Source organism: Bemisia tabaci, chromosome 5, assembly GCF_918797505.1.
Source record: "Bemisia tabaci chromosome 5, PGI_BMITA_v3".
Classification (NCBI taxonomy): domain Eukaryota; kingdom Metazoa; phylum Arthropoda; class Insecta; order Hemiptera; family Aleyrodidae; genus Bemisia; species Bemisia tabaci.
Window position 1 is genome coordinate 37,332,632 of NC_092797.1, and position 20,155 is coordinate 37,352,786.

The 20,155-nt window shown below is 35.5% G+C and overlaps 2 protein-coding genes across 4 annotated transcripts in view; one reads left to right on the forward strand and one right to left on the reverse strand.

Moving 5' to 3' along the window:
• LOC109040741 (uncharacterized) overlaps nucleotides 1–6,941 on the reverse strand; it is a 147,770-nt gene extending 140,829 nt beyond the window's left edge. Inside the window, exons 1-5 of the mRNA XM_019056771.2 lie at nucleotides 6,773–6,941; nucleotides 5,520–6,029; nucleotides 4,448–4,548; nucleotides 2,737–2,939; nucleotides 1,236–1,415 (exon numbers count right to left, since the gene is read on the reverse strand). Of these exons, the coding sequence (XP_018912316.2) occupies nucleotides 1,236–1,415; nucleotides 2,737–2,939; nucleotides 4,448–4,548; nucleotides 5,520–5,740 (705 nt within the window). The 5' untranslated portion in view covers nucleotides 5,741–6,029; nucleotides 6,773–6,941. The remainder of the gene's footprint in view (nucleotides 1–1,235; nucleotides 1,416–2,736; nucleotides 2,940–4,447; nucleotides 4,549–5,519; nucleotides 6,030–6,772) is intronic.
• Nucleotides 6,942–7,398: 457 nt separating this feature from the next.
• On the forward strand, nucleotides 7,399–20,114 carry LOC109040864 (telomerase reverse transcriptase). Of its 3 annotated transcripts, none has more exons than XM_019056955.2 (11): nucleotides 7,399–7,495; nucleotides 8,503–8,650; nucleotides 9,338–10,213; nucleotides 10,801–11,429; nucleotides 12,145–12,346; nucleotides 13,155–13,352; nucleotides 14,001–14,106; nucleotides 14,884–15,031; nucleotides 18,421–18,645; nucleotides 19,038–19,291; nucleotides 19,529–20,114. In XM_019056955.2, the coding sequence occupies exons 3-11, from the start codon at nucleotides 9,356–9,358 to the stop codon at nucleotides 19,708–19,710; spliced, it is 2,802 nt and encodes a 933-aa protein (XP_018912500.2). In that variant the 5' UTR covers nucleotides 7,399–7,495; nucleotides 8,503–8,650; nucleotides 9,338–9,355; the 3' UTR covers nucleotides 19,711–20,114. The 3 variants fall into 3 exon arrangements, with proteins under 3 accessions (XP_018912500.2, XP_018912497.2, XP_072156759.1); XM_019056952.2 differs by having other exon boundaries at nucleotides 7,403–7,499; XM_072300658.1 differs by lacking the exon at nucleotides 7,399–7,495 and adding an exon at nucleotides 7,588–8,048.
• The last annotated feature ends 41 nt before the right edge of the window (nucleotides 20,115–20,155 follow it).

The following is a 20,155-nucleotide window of genomic DNA, read 5'->3' on the forward strand; positions in this document are numbered from 1 at the left end:
CTACAAATAAAAAACAAAGTGAGATAAGCTTTTGCAGCATACCTTAAGAATTTAGGAAAAAATTCTGGGTCTTTTCTTGACTTTTTAGACCATTGGATCAATGTTGCTGGGTCAGTTAAGACTTTTTCCGGTACATATTGAACACTCGTTAATAATAGACTACTAAACGTGATGAGAATTAAAGTATCCTAAAACAATTTTCCTCATCAAACTTTTTTGCATTAAACATATTGGAAAGGAGGGGTATTGTTGAAACCTGAACTCTGCCCCATCCTGGATTTTCGTAATCAATGCCTCAAGCATTTTTTGACAGTAGAAAATCTGTATTTTTAACAAAAATTATTGCTTTTAGAAAATCATCACATCTCTCCAGTGAGATATTATATTGTAAACATGGGTCTGAAAACCAAAAATGACCATTTTACAAGATTTATCAAAATCCCTGGAGTTGGAGCAATTCGAGGTTGGGCCAATTTCAGGTCTCAATGATGTCTCTCTTTTAAATCATGTTTCATTCCTTGAGGTAAAATAAAATAATCGTTATTTTAAAATATAAATAGGGAGGGCGGAAAACACACTGATTTGTCAGACAATTAAAATGTTTCAAAAATATTTATTGATGTGCATGAAAATGTTTAGTTTCCAGACATGTTTTAGCCATTCACTGCCCAGCCATCACCGGCAACGTCACCGCCATCAGTTCCGCTCTCCGCTTGCCATCATTATCAGTCCCTAATGATGGCCGATGGTGAACGGCCGAAATATGCCCAGAAACTCTATCTTTTAATGCCAGTAAGTGAATATCTATTCAAATTGTTTAATTATCTGATGTAAAATCATTCTTTTGAAGTCGGAATATGTGTGTTTCTCTTTTATGATGATCCAAGAAATGATATATAGAGCTGTTTCACTGGGATTCTTCCTCATACCTATTCTGCAAGACAATGGTTGGGTAAAATAATGGGGAGGCCGGCTCGCACTAGCAAAATTGCAGAAGTTTATACATAAATAGCAAGAAAAGAGAAAAAAAGGCCATTCCCTTTAAAAGTTTACATAAAACTAGAGTATTTAAATGGGAAGGTTAGAAACTTTCTGCATCCTTGGTCTCCAAAAATTTAGAACCGTTTTTTGGAAACTCATCGCAGATCAATATTGTGTCAGGAGCCTAAAAATTCTGATTCAACTAAAATATAATAAAAATAATTGAAAAAGAGGAATAAGAAGAAAAAACTTACAGGAATCTGAAGGACACATTCATCTGTTTTCAGGAAAGCATCTCGCAGTGCTGCCTTCAGATCATGAGGATAATTTGGACTTTCCGTTAAATACTGATGAAGATAGGCTGCAGAGTACTCTGCGGCATCGATTCCAGCATGACCATCATAAACAGCATAAAAACTTATGCTCCCTGGATCCTGGGATCAGACAAAAACAGCTTTTGGATTCGGTACTAAATATGTGGCACTTTGAATGTAATGCCATGTTAATGTTCACTGATAAACTGCTTCACTAGAGTTCGCACCCAATAAGTTTACGCACTTTCAGACTGTAGCAGAAGATCTGTCATCTTACTTTCAATGCTAAACTGACATTGTGCAATCTTCTGTCGCAGTTAAAAGTGCATAAACTTATTCCGCAAGGACTCCAGGAAGTTATGAATTCCTGCTGATTCTTCACTGGCCCCTCAAAATACTACCCGATAACTCATCAAAGGTCTGGCTTCTGCAGTTGAATGAATTTTTTTACAAGATTGGGCCAAGGTATCTCTACAGTCCAAATACAGTTGCCTAATGTTCACCAAGTGGAAATGCTGTGAAATAGCCACCGGGCGTTTTTAGAGGTGAGTTTTTGTGCAAAAATTCTTTCTTTGTCATTAGAATGATCCAAAAAGGCAAAAATCTCCATTGCATATGATTCCCAACATGGATTTTTGTTAATCTGTATGAACTGAATTATTTCTTCAATGAGATTGAAAGCATTGGTGGAATGGAAGGGAATTTTTCAAGGTTGATTGAAAGAAGGTTAAGTAGTACCTACATTTGCCGATTTTTACGCCATGTTGATGACGCACTAGTGGGAACTTGAATAGCCCAGTTTAAATTGACGTGTCTCGTGGGAGTTGTGCGAAAGCAGACTGATGTCATTACTAACAATTCCTTACCCACACATTATTTATTGTAACAGAATATGAACATGTACATTAATTCAACACATTTGAAACATTTTTTTCAGATATTTTTTGTTATTATAAAAGTATTTTAAATTGTTTCTCTTATTTAGTCAAGCATAATGTCCTTTCTACCACATCTGAAGGAAAAGTAAGTAAGTATGTCCTCTGAATCTGTGGTAGTCATGGTTATTGTCAAGCTACAGATCCAATATCCATTTAATTTTCAGGATTTGACAAGATCTTAACACTGACCTGTTTGCCTTTGTTTATCTATAAGCAACATATCAAAACAAGCAGTTTGAATTGAGCACCAGATCAAGTTTCCACCAGTACGTCATCAATATGGCAGGATGTTCCGAACTCCTTTTAATCAGATTTGGGAATTTTTTACAGAATTAAGACACTTTACCCATAGAAAGTTAGTATTGACTGAAAATTGCTCCTCATTTGTCAAAAAATAAAATCACATGATAATAAAAAAAGCTAAAAACCGAGCTTCGTGAATCAGCCGATAATATTTCAAGGCAATGCAGCCTATAATCGATAGGAATTAAGGACATACGCACTTTGAGACCAAATAATCCATTCAAATCTTCGACAACGCAAAATCGATCCTCCATAGTTCGTCTGCTGTTTTTGAATGCATGTTTCGAGACTGGAAAAGACAGCTCAGCAGGCGGAGGCAGCTCTCGTAAAAGATCATCGTTCAATGAATATTCCTCGCACACTTTAACAAGCTGCTTGATAACACTCTGGCTAAACTTGATTGCTGGAAAAGAAAATATAAAAATCATAGCTAGAGAATAGGGTCACCTCTCAATTGGGCAGTATTTAACAGAACAAGGACATCTCATTTTAATTTCAATAATTTAGAGGTTATTTTTTCTTACATTTAGAGGCAAAAAAACTTAGTTGAGTCAGAGAATGATTGGGTATTTAAAAGTTAGTGTTCCTTAAGTTTGTTTCTTTCTGTTTATAAGGAAGAGAACTAAATCATGGAGAATCAAGGAGGGGAATCAAGCGATCACGAGTCGAATAAGTTCACTAGGTACTTGACTGTATACATTGTTTAACTAATATTTTAACTTTTTTCAGCCTTTCATGTTTTCGACAATCTTGGTTGAGGAGTAATCAGGAAGGACAGAGAATGAAATGGCTGGAAAAATTTAAAATATTGATCAATCAAGTGATCGAATCTTTATGAAACCAAACCAAGTAAAAATCAATTTACATTGTTCCTTGAGGCTAATTCTGTCAACCAACTGATCAGTGAGTGGACCCCTAGTTCCCCAAAAAACTCACTTCCTTTTTGCTAAACTATGCAAAAGACCAATCCACACAGGTCAGTCCTTGTGCATCTTTTTGAAATCCACTACCCTGCCCGGCCCTAACTTGGTGGCACTCAATGCTACGTCACGATGGGTGTCCTCATGAGAAATACATTGCAGACACTCAATACTATGTCACTGCGCAGTAGAGTTCCAAAACTCGTCCTCAGGAATAACTGACCTGTGTAGATTGGTCTTGACCATGCCTAGTTATCCTGTGTTCTATTTTCATTTTACATGCAAGAGACATTGTCTGAGTTGACTACACAAAAATTGAATTTGGGAAATGTTTTACAGGACCTGAGTAAAAGCCACAGAGTGGACCACCAGACAAACCACAAATCTATGCATTCTGATATATGATTGCTCTTAAAAATTTCACATTAAACTAGATTCGCATGACGAAAATTACTGAAATTGACTCACTAACCAGGCTATTGACGATTTTTTACTGAATAAGTACTAGTTACAAAAAGTTTGAATTTTTTGCTGACAAGAAACCAGAATCTATATGGATCAAGTAGCCCACTATGTACAATAGTTTTGGCAAACTTCTTAATTGAGCGTGTTTCTCCCTTGCCCTGTATTGTTCAGAGTGTTGAAAATTTGCAACAGCCGAGCCAAAGCGCCAAGATCGAAGTTGTCACATTTTCATACCTGCTACGCAATGTATAGTGAGTGATTTAACTCAAGTGAATTGTGGTTTGTTTAGAAGTGGGGAATTTGGATTTGAACATTGAAAGGCCTTGGCTGGGAGTTAATTTCAATAAATTTTGTTGAGCAAATCGTTTCCTGCATGAAATTCTGATGAGATAACATGAATTGTAGTGTTGGATTCACATCTTGTCAAGTAGTCCAACCTGTTTTTTTTTTGGATTCCATATCAATAGAAATCTGATGAGCAATACAGTCAGAGACAATTACAGAAAAAATTTAAACCAGTTCTTACAGTTGAGAGGTTGCGATGCATCTACAACATCTTCTGATGATTCAAAAACACTCTTGAATACTTTCCGAATTAAAGGTGTTAGAATGGCAGCTGGACAGTTCCTGAAAGGTTTTGGTCAAAATAATGAATACATTTAAAAATACTAGAGCTTCTTACTTGTTATTTTGTCGAGCTGTAAGATAAAAAAGAGAATTCCTAGGTTCAAATTACAAAATTAAAAAGGCAATCGCAAAAATCATCTTGAATTTTTATCAATTAGGTGGGCATACGTCAACAAGAGTAAAAGACTAAACACCTGCTATGCATAAAAGACCAACTTAGTGGATCAATGTTGAATTTAATTCCAGTAAGATTATTAATAGCCCTGCTGTTAAAAAAGAATTTTAAGTCTGACATTCTGGCCTGCACAATGAAAAACTTGGAATTAATCCATTCCTTGACTTCCATTTAACCACTGGACACATTTTAGCAGAAAAAAATTTAAGACAAAAAATGTTTGTCTCAGTTATGTTTCTCTCACTGGTTTTAAGAGAATATTTTTAACTTAATTTTGATAAACAAGGGGAAATTTTGATGAGTGAGAATTTTTTTTTAAAAAAAACAACAAAATTTCAATCTAGCTAACAAAAAAAATGTTGTTATTTCAGTTTTCCTTCATAAAACAACATATTTTCCCACTAAAAACTGTGCACTCTTGGCAATATTTCCTTGAAGCTCTTAATGCATACGTTATCTCATAGCTTGGAGAATTCACGCAAACATTATTACTGAGGTATTATAGTTTGTTCATGGAATAAAAGATTGCATGAAGAGATACTGAAACTTTGAACACAGAAATTCGTCCCTTTCGCTTGTACAGCAGCGTAGTAAGATTACCGAACAAAAATTTGTTAAAATTGAAGCCTCATTTAAGATTTCAAACGATTTTCTAAAATGATTACTAGCTGTGAATAAAAGCTGTTTTGTCAAAGGTATTTCATTTTGAATGGGAAAGCTAAATGCTTAGATGAAGTGAAAGATAATAATCCGTTGGGTACATGAGTGAATAATTAAAAAATTCTGTTCTCCATACCTGGCTTCCAAATACTGCTTGGCCCAATTGATGACTGCTCCAGGAATCTCCAAAGAAGAGAAACGAAAAGGCGGAACTCTAACAGGCAGCTCATCTGTTGGGTCGGCTGACTCCACCAAGTTTTGTAAGAAAGCTTTATATTCCGTTATGTGTTCATCTTGCTGAGTTTCAACATGACCGAAGTACTTTTTCAGCAAAAATAGCTCATTCATTTGGGCCATAATGAGACTTAAGGGCGCAGATTTCAAATTTGTCAAAAATCAAACCTTAACCATTATAAAATCATGAATGGATAAGATATAAAAAAAGAAAAAAAACTTGGGTAAAATTTGAGTTAAAAAGTCTAAAATTTCATTACAGTCACTGATAAAATGTAATCCTCAGAAAATAAATCTGATTTGTACTTTAACATAGGATAAAATATTGACAGAGGTTAAAATGTAAGAATGTACTTAATTGACTTTTTGCATAATGAGAGGAAGAATTTGTGAATTTAACTTCCAGCACAACCTGCAACAATAAAAAAGTAAAAGAGCCGTTAAAATAAACCAAGACAATAAGAAAAAGTCTGTCAATTCTTAAGATCACAAAGATACAAAGCCTCAGTTTTCAAACAGCTGTAATCCTGTGACTAGTGCAACTGACCCAATATAAAGAAGATTCAGTACCTAAATGTGTATTTATTTTATTAAAATAACAGCTCAGCTCTCTTTAATGTACCACAGTTCTGCAGATCAATTTAATCAAGTGATCTCTGGTTAGTCAACAAAGATTGACCCTGCAAAATCTCTGACATGACTACTGTTAAGATGCTCTGTTACTTCATGTGGCGCACTGAGGTGAATAAGGGGAACTATTGAAGGACTATAATTGCAGCAGGAGTTTAAAGATACAACTAGTACATATTGCATTGTGCTGACATCATTAATAAAAAGTAATTACTTGGTTAAAACTGCATTTAAAGGATAAACTTGCTCCAACTTATTACCATGATAGTAAAGATAAACAAAAAACCTGTTCATACTAAAACCCAGTGGATGGAAACCGTCTGTTAGTATAAGGTACCAGAAGTGAGCAATACAAAATTTATCCTTCGGCATTGGATAGTGAAAAAGAAGTCCGTCTCACTTGCATCGTTTGACATACTATAAAACATCTCCGGAGAATATTAAATGCAGTTGAGGAAACTAAAAGCTGAGAAGAGGGAAGGTCCTCTAAGGATGGAATTATGGAGAGAGTGGAATAACACTTACAATGATCAGGTTCACTGAAATTACTCGACGAAACCGTTAATAACAAAAAAATAGATTAATCCTGCAGAACAAGTAACTTAATACAACGACAAGGAGACAGCTAATAATTGAGATTAATTAAATTAAATCTCGGAACTTTCAGTTTATCTTAGGAACGCACATCACAAACTAACCTCACTTTTTTTTGCGTTGCCTGTTTGAGTGTTTACCGTATTTAAGCTGCGTTGTCGAAGTCAACTGTTGAGGAGCGTTGGGCAATGGAATTACCCGATGCCCAACGCTCGGCGTTGTTCGACTTCCGTTGGGATTGCCCGATGTCCTGGACTGTTTACCAAACGGAAGTCAACAAGTCATCGGTCTCAGGAGGTAGTTGAGAGCGTTGAGCTAACCTCTAAATGATATTGTGCACGCGGTGTCACATTCAAAACACAACAATTTTTAGTCAACAGAGACGACCAACAACGCGTTTTCCAACGGGTAAGTCAACTGTCACGTGATATCCGTTAGCGTTGAGAAGCCCAACGCAAACGGAAAGTTGACTTCGACAACGCACTGCGCACTTCTTACTGCGCAGAGGGCGCAGAATGGTCAAGTGCGCAGTTCTGTGACGTCATTTGACCGGGAAAATAGAAAAAAATTTAATGTAAACAATCAAACAAGTATGATGTAAACGTGATAACCACCAGTTTAATTAATTTTTCGCATATTTCTATGATTCATGGGGTATGTAAGTATTGAAATTGAACTTTTTAGCATTTCCAATTGATTGTTTCTTATGGTAATATCTACCACCCTCAAATCCCTTATTAAACCAATCTAATCTTCCCTTCCCTCTTTCAGCCTTCTGCCTTATTCAGAAATGCAGGATTATACAAACTTCAGTTCCCAATCATGAGTTCTAATCTTGTGATGATTTTAATCCATTTAGAACCTCAGAGTAATTGAATATTGGTTCGGAAACGTTCATACTGGTCTGTAGTCCGCACACGATCCATACTGTTATGGTGAATGTCTTCACAGTACGAATACTTATATCCGTACACCTGGGATCACTGTCCAAATATTCATGCTTGATTTTTTGTGAAATTTTTCTTTCAAGATCCTCATCCATCAACTTCTCCTCCTTTTCTCCAGCAGATATAGAAAATATACTTCATAGCTTTGTCCAATAGGTGAAGAGATTGCTCATTCTCAGCGGTGCACCTGTGGATATGGGACACTGTTTTAACTTTTTTATGTCGGTATCAAGCGCCTACACCTGACATCTGATACTGAGGTAAATTTTCAGCTAAAGATTGATATATGTAGCTGTCTACAAGTTTTAAAGTCATCAGTCTGTGTTACGTCTCAGTAATATATGTTCTAGTACTACTAGATCTGTTACGATAGATCTCAGATGTCCATCCATAATAATGAAAGAGAACACTTTCAGGCACTGCTGCCTGAGAGTGCACCCCTGTCCTGATTATTTTGGCCCAACAGCGGTCCTGTCACAGTCAAAAACTAACGATAGGTCAATCCATTTTTTATCAATCTTACTCAACTCTAATGCAAGCCACCAAGAATTTGTAAGTATATATATCCAAAATTAAAATAATAGAAAATTTGCCGAACCATAGATTTTTGAATACTACTTCAATTGGTTCCCACTGGTTGCAATTTTTTTCACATTTTTAGAATCTTTAATGCAAGGATCACAGATTCTAACTTGTCATTTTTATTAATTTCAGGGCTTCTTTCGGAAAACCTGCGTACTGAAACTTTCCCATCATGGTTCATGGATCCATGATGCCACTTCAGCTGATTCCAAAATAATGTGGCAACCTGAAATGGCTCCATAATGAACTTTCTTTCTGCAGATTTTGCAGTTTTTTACGGGTAATTGTTTCTCATATCCTCTTGCAACTCTTCAGTTCAAAATAATTAATGATCAAAGAACTTGGTGATTTTTTTTTAACTTTTGATCTCCCACAGATGAATTAGCTAAATGCTATGGTCTACATTTGATGCAGGATTGATGACTCTCTTGTTTTAACCAGAATGCTGAAATGAATAGTTTTAATCTCTTTGTGTAAGGAAGTATAAAACTAATGATGAGCTCATATTTTCACTGATTCATTGATCATGCAGTAGGTACCTACTGCTTTTGTTCCTCTTTGAGAAGATGAGGGATCCAGTGAAAGTCTCAACTAATTTAGGAAGAGTTAATAAGTTATCCAAGGTATTTCCAAAGTTTTCTCTCGATTTTCCCTTGTCTAAGAGAATATATGAGGGTATTTTTACAAATAATATTCCCTATTTTATTTGTATGATTATAAAAGATGAGATCCAAGAGGTAGCCTTGGAGAAAAAGAAGGAGACGCTCTCTATAGGTGAAGTACTACATCAAAACCTTTTCCACTACCCAAACAACTTTTTCCTGTACAATGTATGGGAATCCTACAATCTACAGTTGCTGCTTGGTTCTCGCAATTTACCTACCCAAAATTCCACTCCTAAGTTAAAGTAACTTATTCCTCGGTAATTTTTTGTCTTGTGTAATTTGTTTGTTTGTATTCATTTCAGTTTAAAGGTATTTTGAATATGGATGTTCTGGAAAGGAAATTCAATGTTAAAAGTTTGCCGAATTTTGTAATGCAAAGAAGCTTCAGCATGGAAGACTCAGCATTCATCCAAAAGTTTGCATTCTTTAAAGTGGCCACAACTCAAAGCGTGAAAGTTCCTGATTCAAATGTCAGTTCAGAAGTGATCATCTCTTGGGGTGACATGTGCTGTAAAATAGAACAGTATTTTCTGAGGAAGTTCATTTTTTTAAATGAAGACAAGAATAACCCATTTACTTTAAACAGTATCTTACAGGATAAAGAATGGGCAAAACTCCACTCCATCATCGGTACTACACTAATGGCCTTTATTCTTACCAAAGCTATTCTCTTACAATTCTCTGTGGAAAATAACATTTACTTTGTCATCAACAGAGACTATCACAGCTACCGCGATGAGTTGAGTAATTCACTCGTGAAAAGAAGTCTACCTAAATCTATTTCCTCAGAATCTGTAGCAAATAGGAACTCAATAGTCCCTGCATTGTCAAAAACTGCATCAAATGGTGATGTTAAAACCAAGACAAACTCAACAGTTGCAAAACCATGCAACAAGGGCTTTTTTCTCAGCCTCAACTCTATTCTCTATTCAGAGTCAAATAATATCTGTTGGTCCAAGAAGTCATTTTTGTTTTCAAAAAAACCTCCAAAGATTCTGAAAGAATTGTTTAAGGTCAAAGATCATCATGATTTAAAGATTCCAGCCATTGAAGAAGATGATCCGCGGTTGGATGACTTAAAATCACTGATGTCCAATGTGGTGCTGTTGCATAGAGTAGGGCTTCCTGAGAAAATAGTTCGAAAATTCCACGTATTTGATGTCAAAAAGTCTGTCACAGTAAGTATTATTTATGGACTTCTTTTTATTTTTTACGGTTTTAGTTTTCTTATTTTGATCCATCGATAAGTAAGATTTCTAAGGCCTGTATCATTCTGCCCTTGTAAGTCTATCACAAAGGGGCATAAGAAATTAAAGATTGGCATTATTTGTATAGGATCCTTTATTGATATTATCAGACTTATCAGTTACATACAAAATTTAAATACCCTCTATTTCTCCCCGAATCAAGGATGCAGGAATTTCTGTAACCAGCAAATGCAAGTTGCAGCAGTTGCAATTGGTTGCATGCAAAAATGGGAAGACTTTGAAAACAGGTTTTAAAAACGGAAAAGCTGAAAGCATAAAAATTGTATCTTTTCGGCAAAATTACTGCAATTTGTAAACAGTGTTCTACCTTTCCCCTAAAATTTCAATAGTCACCTTGATCGCAAATACATGAAAGCCTCTCACAGTCTAAAATAAAATTAAAAATCTGGGTAGACATCTCTTTAATTCTCTATTCATAAAAATTGTTTGATGCGTAAGCTCACAATTGCTTGGTTTTGTTTCCACTTTTTAACCATCCGTTTTGTACCTCCTAACAGGCAATACGCAGAGAGAAGAGACAGCGAAAAGCCATCAAATTGAAGCCTTTCACCTCAAGAGAAGCCGGTGCAAAATTCTTGAAGAAAAAATTGCAAGGACTAAAGCAGACTCCAAAGAAAAAAGTCCTTGCAGTTTTAGCAAAACTAATCAGAAAGATTTACTACCAATTACTTTGTGGATCCAAAAGAAACTTCGCAATCTTAAAAAAACAACTTAGCCATTTTTTAAATTTAGGGAAAATTCAATATCTGAGTGTCGACTATTTCATCAACGACTTCCGGCTTGGAGACATAAGTTGGCTCCGTGGTTTTCCCTGCATTACTGTGAAAAAGTTCCTATTTTCTCGAGTTTTCTACTGGTTTTTTCATCGTGGTATCCTGAAATTCCTCAAAATCAATTTTCATGTCACAGAAATCGACAATTCGAAAACATTCCTAGCATTTTTTGATAAATTCACTTGGATTTTTATGAAAAAAATTTTCCGAATGTATCTTGTGAGAAGTAAAAAATTTCAGCAAGTGAGCAGGAAGAATGGTCGAACCATCAGAGAATCTGCTCCAGTGAAAACTGTGGCAAAATTTAGATTCACGCCAAAAGGTACAGGAGTGCGACCACTTATCATTGCAAGGTAAAATATGTCATTTTTAGCCAATATGGTTCTATAGTTCAGAAGCAGGAGATTAAATCATGGCATGAGAAACGGATAAAATTGGAAGAGGAAAAATATGTAACTCACTTGCACAAAATATTTTAATTGCTTTTCACAACGCTGTTCACATCCTCAGTGCATTGATGACACTCATGGAGTCTTCAACAGGCTGCGTAAATGCATCCACGATTTAAATATTTGGTTCAAGTGAGTTGTTTTTCCCTCTCTTTATTTCAAAATGATTTTATTTGCGATTTTTTTCAAGATAATTTTTTCTTTCGTACCTCATTTACAAGAAAGATTTGATTTTGATCTCAACAATTTCGATAAATTTTAATTTTCTTTCAGCCGTATAGCAACTTACATATTCCTCTTACATTTCATTTTGATGCTCAGATTGTGTGTGATGTTTAGTTTGATAACAATTTTCAAATTTTATCACATGGAAATAAATTTGACCCACCCATGCAAAATAAGTCCATCTACTGTGAAAGTTTTAAGTAGAATCTTCCTGCTTAAGAGAGCTAATTTGTTGATTTTTTCCCTCCCTAATATGTTATTGTGATCCTCTCACATAAAAATTTTACAAATTGTTACTGAATGTCAAATAGAGTGAAATTATACAAACTACCAAGAAACTTGTAACTTTTTACTCAATTTGTTGATGCGATTTTTTTTTCATCCATGCTCTCAGGAACAGGCCCAGTCCTGAAGAGGAAAATACTCTGAACTTGTACAAAGATGTGCTGAATCAATTGTTGTTGAACATAACAAATTTGCCCAAAGGTGAACTATTGGATTGCCTCAATTTGTATTACAAAAAACTGGAAAATCCAGGAGCAAACAAATTCTTTGTAAGAGTCGACATCTTTGATGCCTTTGGAAGCATCCTTCAGGTAAACTAAGACTCATCATTACTATCTATCTCCTAACACTGCAGTGTGTTTTTAGTTAACTGTCATAGAGTCCGATGACGGTCAAATTACTCCAATTCGCTTGGTAATTTACATTGACTCCATAAAAAATTTTGCACACATTTTGAATTTGATGCTCTCCTCTCCCCTCCCAACAAAAAGAAAATTGATATCTCTTGCAAGTTTTTCTGCTGAATCATTTGAAGCAAATAAAAATTTAAACCTACGAACATCCTAGAATTGGAAAACAAAAATAGCTAAATACTTTGCATTTAACATTGAAATGAATTGCCATTCTTAAAGCCACAATTTTTTTGAATTACCGTACATAAGTATCTTTAAAAGCATTTTTTCTGTTGCAATTCTCTTTTTCTTGGCTTGATGTTTTATTTTATTGATGCTGTGTAACGAGTGCAGGAGGGAGTTGATGGATAATGAGACTTTGGGACAGACCACCTAAATTAAATCCCAATGATGTTTTAATTTCACCTCAAAAATGTTACTCTGCTAATTATTTGGATAAATTTTAGGTGTGAGAAAAAATTACGCAAAATGTCCCTAGGGTATCTACTACTTAAATCTCAAAATTTTGAGTAACCCGAAAATATACTATCCTTGATTTTGCTCACAGTGTCTTTTCATCAAAGCGACTATCCTCTAAGTCAGATATGGGAGCAATTACAAGTTTGAAGGCACAGGTTGTTGAGAAGATATGTATAATCATATGATTGTGATTTTTTTGTTTAAATGGACACGGTATGTTAGTAATTTATCATCCATTTTTCCCCAGGATAAATTGATTGAAATTATCAAGCAAGGCCTGGATTCCCTCAACCTGACCAAATCTCTGTATCTACATGAAGTTTGTACAGTTGTCCTCAATGATAATAATACTTTTAGCTGTAGAAAACGCAATGTCATCAATTTTATGAGGGTAAAGGCTCCGCGGAATTCCATTAATATTTTTTCGAAGCAGGCAGCAACAGTTGTGAGTAAATTTTTGGTCCTAATTTTACATTTAATCAGAATTTGTTTAGTTAGTTGTATCTAGTTCAAATCATCAACACTTTTCACTATCAAGTATCATTTCACCAGCCAATTTTGTTCGCACTTTGTACAGCAACATTTTTCTCCATTTCTCTCTTACGTTACAGCTCAAGATTACGTGGAAAACTTTATCAAATCAGAAATACAGAAAACTTTCCTCTTCTGACACTTAAGATGACCAAAGAAAGAAAATAAAGTTTTCCAGTTTAACTTTTTAAACAAAATTAACTGTCGAAGCAAATTGAGGAACATGCCAAGAAATTAGTAAAAATAATGCTAATTGAATTGTAAAGTAAAAGGATATATTACCCCTGCCAAATTGTCAAAGAAAAGAGAAACTGTATGTTTTTCCCCTTAAAGTTAATTATCAAATTCAAAACAGCATAGTGATACTTGATCAACTTCCTAAAATAGAAGATTTCAAAAGTATATTTAAAAAATATAGCTTTTTCTCAAGTATTTCATTGCAGGCAATGCCTCAGTATGGTGCTCGGTCAGTAAATGCTTGTTTCTCGAACACCTCTATTTTATATTGCATTGCATCTATTTCATCCGTATGAAATGTTACCATTCTTTTCTTTCCTTATAGAGGATCAAAGTACCTGAAATGTTGGATTTTCTGGAAAGATTTATCAAGCAGCAAGTTTTTACAGAAGGATCTTTTTATTTCCACCAAATTACCGGAGTGCCCCAAAGTAAGTACCAATGCAAATGAAAAAAATTTGCTTAAGCAAATAAGCTTCTCCATTATATCTTCCTCTTTCTCAGAGATCTCTTTCTACTTATTGTTAGTTGCCTCTTCAGGAGTATATTTCTCTAGCCGTAGACAGATTAAGGAGTCGTGTCATTTAATAATATTCCACTATGAACTCATAACAAATGACTTGTTATAATTTTATCCATTCTCCTGTTTGAAAGAAAAAACTCAATGTTGCCTTACCAAAGGATGTTGTTATTGAATGAAGCTGTAAAAATTGGTAAATTTGGTTTGAGAATACCAGCTTTTACTGCCAAAAATGATCAGATTTAATTTGCCAAGATCCTCTTGGAAACATTCCTAAAACCCTTTTTAACGTAATTCCTTCATACCTATTATGTTCTAAAACATTGCATGTTTTTCTGAATACTTAATCGTTCTTACCGCTTCTCAACATGCCTAGAAAACTGAAAATCCTGCGTCTGTGTTCCTTTAGATGTCATTTTTTTTAATATTATAGTGAATTATATCAGCCGTACCAGTAGCGCGGCGTGCTTTGCGATATATCGATTGTTCTGCAATTAAACCTATGGTAAAGAATTGATTATTAAGGTGTTCCTTGCAAACACCCTGTCTATCGATCCATTGCCTAAAATTTTTCATCAAAATAAAGTATGATTAGAGGTAGGAAACGTGGTTTGAAAAAGTATCTACAGAGCGTCTCAATTTTATGGATGGATTTTAAAAAAAAAAACATATTCTTGCTTTTTTACAGGCCATAAGTTGTCTGCCGTTTTTTCAGACCTTTACTACAATGATCTCACAGGGGAGCACCTAAAACGTTTTATTAAAGAGGAAAATTTTCTGTATCGTGTAACTGATGACTTCATCTTTATTTCACCAAATCAGAGGGATGCTGAAGAGTATGTAATGCATTATCTTTTACTTCATTCTTAGTGCAAAAAGTTCCTCAGTAACAAGTTCTCAAAAGGATATACTATCGAAAGAAATTCAAACTTAATTTTTAAAAATTTCCATGAATTTTTATGAGTTTCCGTTCAGACCTTCGCAAGTGGAGGCCCTCAGTGAGGGTAAGGTCCAAAGGTGTGTAGAATCCATGGCAAAAGTCTGATGAGAGAATTCTCTCATCAGACTTTTGCCAAGTCACTCTTGACTCAGACTTTTCCCTTTCTCTAGGGCAAACTATAGTTTGCCCTAGAGAAAAGATCATCTTGTACATCATCAATGTACATCTTAAAGAGCCATGCACAAAGTGGCCCATTTTTGGGCCCTCGAAATTGGGGTCGGAGTGAGGTTTTTTTTCATCCTTAGGGTGACCCTTTACACATACTAAAATTTCAGATTGAGTACTATACGCACCGTTTCCGAGTTATGGGGGGGCAAAGTCCCCGATTTTCACCCATTTTTGCAGGTGTTTTAATGTCGAACACCGGCTGTTACGAGGTACCAGATCTAGATATTGAAGCGCGGTTTGCGGTGATTTGTTCAGCTATTCCTGTAGTATTTTTCCACATCTTTCACAAAGCCCCAAATGGTTTTTCGGGGAGGGGGGAGGGGGGCTTTATTCATAATATCACGACCGTTAGCGCATCTTACTGACTTTACTTTGATCTCTTCTCTCCACGCCGCGGTCATGATGGTATTTTCTGTTGGGGATTTTTCTTCTTCTTTACATTTTACCAATTTTAGTGTCCTTCCCCCCTTTTCCCCTTTTTACCCCCTCCCCTGCAATCCAAACACTTCATCTCAAGTGCTTCTTCCCGTAAGGCAGATGACAGGGTCATATGTGGGGGATTATTTTTCTTTCAGGACGATTGATAAACTTTGACCCAACTTACTTCTCCCTTACCCCTGTATTATTCCCCCCCCCCCCTCTGGCCTGCTCCACTTTACTTGAAGCATTTTGCTCCCTCCGCAGGAGAAATGACGATGTTTTCTGTGAATAATTTTTTCTTATTCATATTTTTCACGTTTCTCTTTCCACTTCTATGTTTGATTTATTCTGTCCTAGGTACATTCTCTTCCGCTTTCTTCCAATTTTGAAGCACGAAAATTTACTTTTTCAACAGCAATTGACGCCTCACCAAAAATGTTTTAGGTAGATGAAAAATAAATAGTAAATAGATTAGATTTATTTACAGCATTCATAATACCTATCGTAAATGAATGGCGTGTGAGCCTCAGTAGAAGTATTTCAGTACCTAAACATAAGTAAAAAATTATTTGCCAGAAACATCGTCATTTCTGCTGCGGAGGGAGCAAAATGCTTCAAGTAAAGTGGAGCAGGCCAGAGGGGGGGGGGGGGGAATAATACAGGGGTAAGGGAGAAGTAAGTTGGGTCAAAGTTTATCAATCGTCCTGAAAGAAAAATAATCCCCCACATATGACCCTGTCATCTGCCTTACGGGAAGAAGCACTTGAGATGAAGTGTTTGGATTGCAGGGGAGGGGGTAAAAAGGGGAAAAGGGGGGAAGGACACTAAAATTGGTAAAATGTAAAGAAGAAGAAAAATCCCCAACAGAAAATACCATCATGACCGCGGCGTGGAGAGAAGAGATCAAAGTAAAGTCAGTAAGATGCGCTAACGGTCGTGATATTATGAATAAAGCCCCCCTCCCCCCTCCCCGAAAAACCATTTGGGGCTTTGTGAAAGATGTGGAAAAATACTACAGGAATAGCTGAACAAATCACCGCAAACCGCGCTTCAATATCTAGATCTGGTACCTCGTAACAGCCGGTGTTCGACATTAAAACACCTGCAAAAATGGGTGAAAATCGGGGACTTTGCCCCCCCATAACTCGGAAACGGTGCGTATACTCAATCTGAAATTTTAGTATGTGTAAAAGGTCACCCTAAGGATGAAAAAAAACCTCACTCCGACCCCAATTTCGAAGGCCCAAAAATGGGCCGTTTTTGGCCCTTTTTGTGCATGGCTCTTTAGAAACGAGTCTATATGGAATGATATAATGGTAATAAAATATCTTTGTTGGTATACATCTGAGTTTTTTTCTTTTTTTCTTTTTTTCTAGACTTTAAATGTTCTCCTTTGTTACATTGTTGAGAATAAATCTAGTTAGCCATAGGGGAAAGAATTATGAGAATTTCTGTTAACGTTCCTGCAATCACATATAATTAGTATTTCAATATAAAAAGTTTTATTAGCGACATATCGAATTCATCCAAGAGGCAATTTGTCTCCTAGAAAAATAAATTTTCGAGGTAATATGGAAAATAACTTTGGTTAATAACTTTGACTTGGTGTTTTGTGTACCTATCGAAAACACTTTGATATAAGTACATTATAAGTATAGGTCTTTTACTATAAGTTTTCTTTTAAAAAAATTAAGTTTTCTTTTGGGGTTACTTTTAAAAAAATCGGATCCACAGGAAGTACATCTACATCTCTAGAGTGCCTGATTTCTGAAATTTTGAAGCTAAAAAACTGAGGAATAAAGTGAAAAATATACAAGAAAAAATTTCATGGATAGTGAAATTTTTTCAGAGGTATTTTTGACATTTTATTTTTGAGCTTTTTAGCCTCAAAATTTAATTATATTCTCTTGAGATATAGATCTATTTCCTGAAGATCCGATGTTTTGTAAAATAAATAAAAACCCCGAATTTTCATTATCAGTCAGAACTGCCGCTAGGAACGCGCTGCGTGACGCCGCGCGTGGGCCGCTTGCGTCAGTGCTACAAAGCCGCTCCGGATGCCGCGAGTAGCGGCGCCTGGACTCCGAGTCCGACGAGGGGTATCCACATTCAAACGGGTGAATATCTCTAGCTACACTGCCGCTCCTCTATGTGGATAAGCGATTCCGCTTTGGCACCGTCCACCGCTAGAATCCGCGATGGAGCTCGATCTTGCTAACTGGGAAGTCTATTGAAAATGTGAGCTGTAATAAGACGAGTATCGAAAAAAAATAGAGGGGGCAAAAAAACCACACAGGAATGATGAAAATTCAGGGAAAGATGGAAGATATTGACAGAGGAGAGGATTAACAATGATTTGATAGGCATGATATTGCATGGAAAAAAAGACAAAAACACACACAGAAATGATGATATAATTGAGAAAGATGGAAAGAATTCGAGGAAATGGAGGAATGAGATCGGCATCAGCAAGAATTTTCGAAGGGTGGGGCAAGGGGTTGTGGCAAACTTCTAATTAATGAAAAGCAGTTCCCTATAATGAAAAACTTTCATGGGCTTAGACCAATTATAAAAGCACCTTGCTATTTTACAGGAGCTAAAATGTAACTAATCATTGTTTTATCTTACTTTTCTTAGGTTTTATAATATGGCTTCAGGCAGTTTCCCAGACTACAATTGCTCAATTAATAGAAAGAAGATACAAACCAATTTGCCGCAGTCAGGTTCTTCTCCCATTTTACATTTTTTTGGATTCAGCATTGATGCTTGCAGCACTGCAATAACTGTGGATTACTCTTCCTTCAATAAGATGAACACTCTCTCCTCCATTACACTACCTCGTTGGGAACATAGAGTCACAAAGTAATTTGTTGGAATTTTTGCATCATTTTTTTTTTTTTTACATTTTTATGATTTTTCCTGTGACAAGTAATACCCTGGGATTTTCTGATTGTTGAAAACCATGCTACCCTCTTATCTGTTTTTATCACCATCATTCCATACTTAATTCGTTAATTTTGTTTCTTTTTCATTCTTCATTCTTGTATAATCATTGCACAAAATCCATTGCACAGCCCTATTCCAGGAACAATTTCTGATAAATGATATTATACATCTATTGATATATCTATCAATTTCCTCAAAGAGTTTACCAGCAGTTGTAGAGTTACAATACTTTTTGTTCACTTGTAATCTGTGTACCATCAAATATCATAATTCCTTTTTTAATCCCCTCACTATATTTCTGATTTCAGGATGGTGGAGTATCACTTTCGAGACTTGTACATTTGTGCCAACTTATTTTACAAATTAACCCTGAAATACAAGTTCAACTCCTTGAGGACCACTCAAATAAATTTTTATGAGGCAGCTGTGATGGTAGCCACCAAGTTCAGAATTCTAGTCGACACTCTTCTCTCGCATAAAAACGACAGATATTTAGTGCAAGTTGTTCTGAGGATCGTCGCTCTATTTGAGAACCATAATAAAGATTTGAGAAAATTCAAAAGTGAGTGTTTACCCCGTTTTGTTTCTTGATTAATGATTGTTTAAAGCATGTATCGATGTTTGTTGTGGGTGACTAGATGATCCAAGTGTACTTCTTCAAAACATATGCTCCGACTATTATAACTATTGCACTGTTTGTAATGAATGTATGATCTGCACAATCATCCACAATAATTTTTATTAAGAAATTGAAATTTATTTATTTTCTCTTGTTTTTAATTTTATGTCTATTTTTCAGAGTTTTCTCCTGCCCAGAATGTTGTCAGAGCTACAGTCATCGTTGGTTTTACTAAGTATCTTCATGAATTTCCCTCTTGGCACCAAGTTTGTCTTGAATTATATTTTATTTATCAGGAAACTTACCAAAAGCTCTCTCTCATAGAACGAAACCATTTACATGCGTTTCATTTTTCTCTCTAGGGAGAAATTTTCAAGAATGTACCAAAGTGGTACCAATTTTAATGTTTTATTTCTTTCAAAATTAGGTCTTTGGATTTTGTGACAAACCAGCCCTTTTACCATTGTTTAAGTCTTTTAGGCTGAAATAAGTTCTTTGCAGTTTTCTTTGAGACCAACTATTTTTACGATTTGTATGTATTAACTTAATAAATTATTAACTCTCCGTGTCTTTGGCAAAAATGTCTCAACGAATATTTGAGCTACGGAGGATTCTCCCTATGCAGCTATTTTTGCTCATCTATGAATAGCTGTTGTTTTAAGGTCTTTTTGAGGGTGTTTGTCATCATGATGTTTTATCTGTTTTTAAATTTTCTGTGATTTAAATATAGTTCTTGTTTTTATGAAATAAACGTTTTACAGTTCAGCCAATGAATTTTTATTCCAAATTCACAAAATAATTTATTAT

What these genes read in the sequence shown, in the direction of transcription:
- LOC109040864 (XM_019056955.2), top strand. Translation starts at nt 9,356, where the DNA reads ATGGATGTTCTGGAAAGGAAATTCAATGTTAAAAGTTTGCCGAATTTT. An exon ending in AATCAGAGGGATGCTGAAGA is followed by an intron (nt 15,032 to 18,420) that starts GTATGTAATGCA and finishes TACTTTTCTTAG; the next exon opens with GTTTTATAATATGGCTTCAG. An exon ending in TGGGAACATAGAGTCACAAA is followed by an intron (nt 18,646 to 19,037) that starts GTAATTTGTTGG and finishes TTCTGATTTCAG; the next exon opens with GATGGTGGAGTATCACTTTC.